The sequence below is a fragment of the Curcuma longa genome, unplaced genomic scaffold (genome assembly GCF_044706935.1).
Source record: "Curcuma longa cultivar G26 ecotype Majalengka, Jawa Barat unplaced genomic scaffold, ITB_CL_G26_1.1 contig_20097, whole genome shotgun sequence".
NCBI classification, from domain to species: domain Eukaryota; kingdom Viridiplantae; phylum Streptophyta; class Magnoliopsida; order Zingiberales; family Zingiberaceae; genus Curcuma; species Curcuma longa.
The window spans coordinates 241-7,008 of record NW_027431269.1 but is presented as its reverse complement, the minus strand read 5'-3'; the positions used below and the strand labels follow the sequence as shown (position 1 = coordinate 7,008).

Genomic DNA, 6,768 nt, shown 5'->3' with positions numbered 1-6,768 from the left:
AGAAAATCCTTTATGAGAGAATATAAAGAGAATAAAATAGAGATTTTTTTATTATACTTGTTCATCATCCTACAAAGTCTCTATATTTAAACTCATACTTTTACATCTTTCTACAATTAATACCTCACATCATTAAACACAAGATAAATAGATTTAATTATTTTTTCTATATTAATGATTTTTATTATAAAGAGTTTCATTTAATTTAGTAAGATAATTAAACTTTGGTTAGTTGATGAAGAGTCACATGAAATTAAATTGATTTTTTGACTATTTCCTTACATGGTTGAAGAAGTCAATTGGTCTTTGACTTTTGAATAAGTTTACATGCCAATATTTGCCCTCTTGAACTTATTTTTCCTTGAACTCCTAATAAATTTCTTAAGTATTGAAAAACTTGTAAATATATCAGCTACTTGATCAATTGACTTCACATGAAACAATTCTATTTCTTTTGACTATGCTCTCTTATGAAATGAAAATGAGTATCAATATGCTTGGATCTTTCATGATAAATTAGATTTTTAGCTAAGACAATTGCTGATTTATTGTTCACATAGATTTGGTTGTAACTTGTAATTGCAATCTAAGATCCTGAAGTAATCTCTTTAGCTAAATATCATGACAAACATAAGAGGCTGCAACAATATACTCCGCTTCACAAGTTGATAGGACAACAATTGATTGTTTCTTTAAAGACCAACTGAAACAACATTTCCAAGATAGAACACGTATCCAGTAGTACTCTTGTGATCATCATAACTTCCAACCCAATCGCTATCACTGAAATTTAAAAACTCCATATCTTTCATTGATAAATAGAGATGTCCATAATCAATTATTCCTTTTATATATCTATAAATTTTCTGAGTTGCATATAAGCGAAAAGTTTTTGGAGTTTTCATATACCTACTTATTAAACCAACTCCAAATAATATATTAGGTCTTATACATGTCAGGTACTTGAGGCAGCCCATAAGACTTTTGTGATAAGTCGGATTCATAGGTTTGCATTCTCCGTCTTTAGTCATTCTAATGTCATACTCAACAAGCGTATCCATAGTATGACAATCTTCCATTGAGAATTCTTTAGAATCTCTATGACATATTTTTTCCGTGATACAAAGATTCCCTCTTCTCTTTATTGTACTTCAAAGCCAAGGAAGTATCTCATCGAATCTCAGATTTGTCATCTCTAACTCCTCTATTGATTGCTTGAATTCTCTAATCATGGAGATATTATTATCTGTAAAAATTAAATCATCCACATAAAGACATACCAGCATGATATCTCCATATGAATTATTCTTCAAGTATAAAGAATGCTCGTAGGGATACTTTGTGAACCCTTCCTTTAAAAAATATTCATCAATTCTTAAGTTCCAAGCTCTAAGGGTTTGCTTGAGTCTATAAAGAGCCTTATGTAATTTGTATACCTTTTCTTTTTTCTCTTTGATGATAAAATCCGGTGGTTGCTCGATATAGACCTCTTCTTTAAAATTTCCATTTAAAAGGCAGATTTTAGGTCCATCTGATATATCTTCAATCTTTTTTGAGCTGAAAGAGAGATGAGTAGTCTTGTTGTTTCAAGACGGGCTATTGATGCATAGGCTTCTTCGTAGTCAATCTCGTACTTTTGCTTGTATCCTTTAGCAACTAACCTTGCTTTGTGCCTTTTGTTCCGGCCAAAAACCGACGATGGTCAAGTCACCAGTCAACGAACGATCCGACGGGTACCGCTTCCTAACGGAGTTAGAGGGACAGGGTGATGAGAACCTAAAATGCACTTGAACAGGGGGTGAGAGGGGTGCCGGGAAGTCCCGGCGGGCCACTCCGACGCTCAAGTCAGTATTCCGTAGAAGGATAAATGAAAATGTAAAAGAAGAAGAAGAGTTTAGAAAGTCGAACCAGCCCTCCAAGAGGGAGAAGAAGAAGAGCTTCCTTTCCGAAGAAGAGGTGAGAACCTGAAATGCATAGCCCGTCGAGAAGAAGAAGAAGTGTCCCTTCTTGGAGGAAGAGGAAGAAGAAGAAGTCCTCCTGCGAGAAGAAGGAGATGATGCCGAGGAAGAAGATGATGATCATGATCTTTTCCCTTTGCTAGAGCTCTCCCTTATGTAGGCACACAAGGAGACCAAATCTGACATATCTCCTCTCCTCTTTCTTCCTTTTGGCATTATGTGCAGGAAAAAGAGCATCTTCTATGACAACTTTATAAAAGCTGTCTGGGAACATGTGTAGTTTGTTGAATCCACAAAAGACAAATGTTGACCAGTCCATTTGACTAGCCTTGCCAAATCAGCCTCATTCTTGACTCCCCCTTGACCCTTGACTTTTACCTTAGAGAAAGAGCCACGTCATTTATGCACCGGCATCACCTTTCAACTTCTTCTCTTGCATTTGTCTTTATTTTGAACACACATTTGACTCTAATAGCTTTATATCTTTGAGGAAGTGTAGTGAGCTCCCATGTATTATTTTTCTTTATAGTACGAATCTCTTTTTCCATTACTTTTCTCCATTTTGCATCTTTGGAGGCTTCTTCATAAGTTATAAGATTATATCTTGCAAATAGACATAAGTTGTTAAAATCAACATCAGTATCAATCACTTGGCTGGAGTCATATATGTCTTGGATGTTCTTCATCCTTTTCACAATTGGACTGTTTGGATCATCACTTTTTGACTCAGTATCAACTTATTGGGGTGATGATACTTCTTCACTCTTTCCTTGTTTGTCTTTCTTTTTTTCAAATGAGATTTGTTTCATGTTGTCACTATTGTTGTTGTTCCAATTCCATATTTGTTCTTCATCACTACAAGAAAATTGCCATATACCCACGGTAAGCTTTAGCTACGCATATACAAACTGTAGGTAAAGGTAACATATAGCCACAGATATACGACACCGTCACTATAAGTTATAGTGACAGATACCAATACTGTAGCTATTGGATATCTATACCTACACTTATAGTTTACTGTCACTATAAGTTTGAATATTAAATAATATTTGTAAGTATTTTTGCAACGTGTATTGAATATATGCTGTTAAAAAAATACTATTGACAGCGCGCATAGATGTACGCTGTTAAAAGGGGTTAAAAAATTACTATTGACAGTGCGCATGGATGTACCTTGTTAAAAGGGGTTAAAAAATCCTAATTCTCTGTTTTCCTCTCGCGCTCGATATTAGGTTTCCACGCTCTGTTTTCCTCGCGCTCGCTTAACCTCTCACATCCCGTCGCGTATTCCTCGCACTCGCTCAGTGATAAGTCGCTATTTGACAAGGTTAATTAGGGGTTATTTTAGAATATTTTGATCATATTTCATGTCATAATTTGGGATTTGAGCTTATTTCTTACCTTTGATGAATTTTAGATTTCATTCTACATTTTTCATTAATTGAGTAATTTACAAGTACTGATTGTTTGAATATGATATTTTGCAAGGAATTAGGATGAAGCCACAAATAAGTCCAATGTGAAGGAAAATAAATCCCGATTTGAGTCGGATTTAAATCAGAGTTAATTTAGCTCAATCTGATGCAAAATGACTAATTCGGTTTATGGGGTTCAGTTAGGTTCAATTTGGGCTCGAATCGGGATCAATTCAGACTTGGCTCGGTCCAATCTTGCTTTGGGCCGGTTCAATTGGAATCAAACCTCCGGTTCAAGCTTAAGTTTAAAAGGTTCGCCGATTCGATAGCAGGGAAGGGGGGCTCGGATGCTAGGGTTACGGTGATTAGGATTCGCGATTTCTCTCCGTTCTTCGTCGCCGAGCTCCTCTCTTCTTCTTCTTCCCCGATTCCCGATCAGATCCGAACGACGCCGGTAGTGTCGACGGTAGACGAGCGTCGTTCCTCCGCACAACCTTCCACCGCGAGCGGTGCGCTCCGGTGCGACTATTCCCTCCCCTGTCGTTCGTTTCTCCGCCGCTGTGAGCGGAGTGCCCATCTGCGGTGGTCGGCGACAGCATTCACATCCGCGTCCACAGAAGCGCCGATTGATAGCCGGGCTTTGTCTGCGGAGTGCAGCAGGGGATTCCTCGGTCCTTGTCGGCGGAGTGCAGCAGGGGATCGTCGGGCAGTTTCGTCTCTCCACTGTCACCGGAAAAGGGTAAGTAAGGATTGTTCAGCCTATTGTTTCTTCATGCAGTTTTTAATTATTGCATGATAACTTTCTTTTACCACCTTTTGAATTTTTCTTTTCTTCATCCTTCTTTATTGTACTAATTACCCTGGTAGATGTGGCTTGTAGCTGTGGTTTCGTGTATTTTGAAACTTTATATGACATTGATTTGTCAAAACAGTTAATTATTATCATTTTTTCTTTGGAAATTAGGTAAGAGCAGGAGTTGAGATGGCACTGATTGATGCTGCTGCTAATAGTATTAGAATTCCTCTTTGGAGATTGTTTGGTGGAGCATCAAATTATATTACAACAGACATAACAGTTAAACCCTCTTTCTTATGCAAAATGTTATCACTCAGCTGTTCCTTTCTTCATAATATCTAAATATTTGTTTTACTTTAAGATTCCAATTGTATCTCCAAGTGAAGCTGTTGAATTGGCTGCAAAGTATTGTAGACAAGGGTTTAGCACATTGAAACTGAAGGTGGGGAAGGACTTGAACTCGGATATTGAAGTCCTAAGAGCAATTAGATCAGTTCATCCTGACTGTTCATTTGTTTTGGATGCAAATGAAGGCTATAAGGCTCATCAAGCAATTGAAGTTCTAGATAAGCTTCATGGTAAGTTGAAGTTCTACTTGGCACTAGAGTGCATATCTAGGAATTCCTTGGGTGTTTTTTTCCTTTCAAGTTTTGATGTCCTGTTAACTTGTCACATGGCACATCGAAAATGTCAAATTTAGAGAATCCTCCAGAAAATATGCTTTGCTCTGATCTTTATTTTTCTTTTGTATTGATATATGTTTATTTTGTTTCAGCTATGGGTGTCACTCCTACTCTATTTGAGCAGCCTGTTCATAGAGATGATTGCGAGGGTCTCCATCTTGTTAGCCATGTTGCAAAGGACAAATATGGTGTATCTGTTGCTGCCGATGAAAGTTGCAGGAGTGTCAATGATGCTAATAAGGATGAGATGATGCAACTTTACTGTTGCACAAGGACTTCTCATGATAACAACAATTCATCAAATTAATAAGGATAAATAGTTTCTCTTGAATCATTATTCATTATTCTTGGAAATCAAATGCTCAGAATTGTCAATGCTTTTTGTTTAATAGAAGGTTAGATTAGTTTGTAACTGATCCTCCTATTAATTTGCAGCACTATTTCAATTTTAACTGTCTTGCAGAAGGAACTAATATCAGGTGATCAAAATGGTAACATTAGAGTATGGGATCCTGTTGCAAATTGATGCAACTGTGAGTTAGTAAGTACATTTGTTTTGTTATGAGATCTGATGGAAAAAAAGTGTTCAGATGTTGACTTGCAATGCTGTTATTTAGTAATAAATTATAAGGGATATGGTCCAAATTGACTCACCCATATTACATGGCTCCAGGTTCCAGAGGTTGATACAGCTTTAAGGTCTCTGACTGTGATGTGGGATGGAAGCATGGTTGTTGCTGCAAATAATCATGGAACATGTTATGTCTGGCGCTTACTAAAAGGAACCCAGGTAGTATGTTTTTTTTTTTTTGTTTCAATAGTTGATATATATATTTTTCTTATTTAATTTACCAATCTGGGATTTCTTTTGTAGACAATGACCTATTTTGAACCACTACATAAATTACAAGCCAGGTAGCATGTTTGTTGATTTTTTTACTTTGTTGTATATATGTCACACTCTTACAATTACGACTTCTTTTTATATAAATGGTGTTTCAGGATGAAATTAAAAAGCACGTATCGGAGGGTGAGACATCGCAAGCATTTCAAAGCAAACAAGGTTCCACATTTTGGAAGGATGACTTACTTGCAAAAGTACAAGGACCTGAAAATGAAAAGAGAGGGCGTGTGCGTTGTTTGGGCAAGATTCCACTCGTAAAAATGTCAAAAGCTTCATCATCTACAGATGCCGATTTGCGTGAAGAAGTTATGCAGATTAAGGGATTGTTGGCATGTACTTTTTTAGAATTTTATGATTTTGTTTGTAATATTGATACATATAATTTAATATAATTGGAGTTTTTTTAAAGATGATTGTTATTCTTATGTAAATTAAATATATAAATTGAATTTTAATTTTTAATGTTTTGTGGGTAATTATCTAGTCATTATTTGTGATGATTTTTAGTTCTGTCACTAAAACCTATAGTGACGCAATGAAATCCGTAGGTATAATTCGAGACATTTTCTGACAGTAATGGATACCGTCACTATATGTTACACCCACGGCAAAAAATCCGTAGGTAAAGGCATATTAAATATGACGGGCATAGACGTCCGTGGGTATAGGTTTTTGAGGTCTATACCCACGGTTTTCATGCTTTTACCTACGGTTTTTTACCGTGGGTATATGGCAATTTTCTTGTAGTGAAATACCTGTTTCCACTATTAGAAATAGGTTTGATAGATCCACAAACATCGGAATGCATAAGTTCAAGTTGTGAAGATGCTTGCCTCATGTTGTATTTTTTGAATGACTTCCTCTGCTGTTTTTCTACAACACATATTTAACATAAATGGTTGGAACTGCCAATCTTTCGCAATCCAAATATCATGTTATTTTTTGAAAGTAACATTAATGCCTCAAAATTCAGATGTCTATATCGAAGATACCAAAGAATGGAACTATC

General features: G+C 36.3%; 2 protein-coding genes across 2 annotated transcripts; both read left to right on the top strand.

The window, feature by feature from the left end:
• Positions 1–3,724: 3,724 nt before the first annotated feature.
• LOC141817320 (L-Ala-D/L-amino acid epimerase-like) lies at positions 3,725–5,095 on the top strand (the record flags this gene model as incomplete). The annotated part of the gene is given in 4 exon segments (XM_074704995.1): positions 3,725–4,115; positions 4,341–4,451; positions 4,534–4,750; positions 4,948–5,095. Coding segments are annotated over 3 exon segments (458 nt in total), but the record flags the coding sequence as incomplete, so codon positions are not given.
• Positions 5,096–5,160: 65 nt separating this feature from the next.
• On the top strand, positions 5,161–6,221 carry LOC141817321 (uncharacterized). The gene is made up of 4 exons (XM_074704996.1): positions 5,161–5,388; positions 5,529–5,645; positions 5,730–5,770; positions 5,858–6,221. Exons 1-4 carry the CDS (start codon positions 5,344–5,346, stop codon positions 6,015–6,017), a joined length of 363 nt encoding a protein of 120 aa, XP_074561097.1. The 5' UTR covers positions 5,161–5,343; the 3' UTR covers positions 6,018–6,221.
• Positions 6,222–6,768: the final 547 nt, after the last annotated feature.

Excerpts from the sequence above, each read along its gene's own strand:
- LOC141817321 (XM_074704996.1), top strand. The coding sequence starts at position 5,344 with ATGGTAACATTAGAGTATGGGATCCTGTTGCAAATTGATGCAACT. Across the intron at positions 5,646-5,729 it reads GCTTACTAAAAGGAACCCAG|ACAATGACCTATTTTGAACC; the intron begins GTAGTATGTTTT and ends TTTCTTTTGTAG. Across the intron at positions 5,771-5,857 it reads CTACATAAATTACAAGCCAG|GATGAAATTAAAAAGCACGT; the intron begins GTAGCATGTTTG and ends ATGGTGTTTCAG.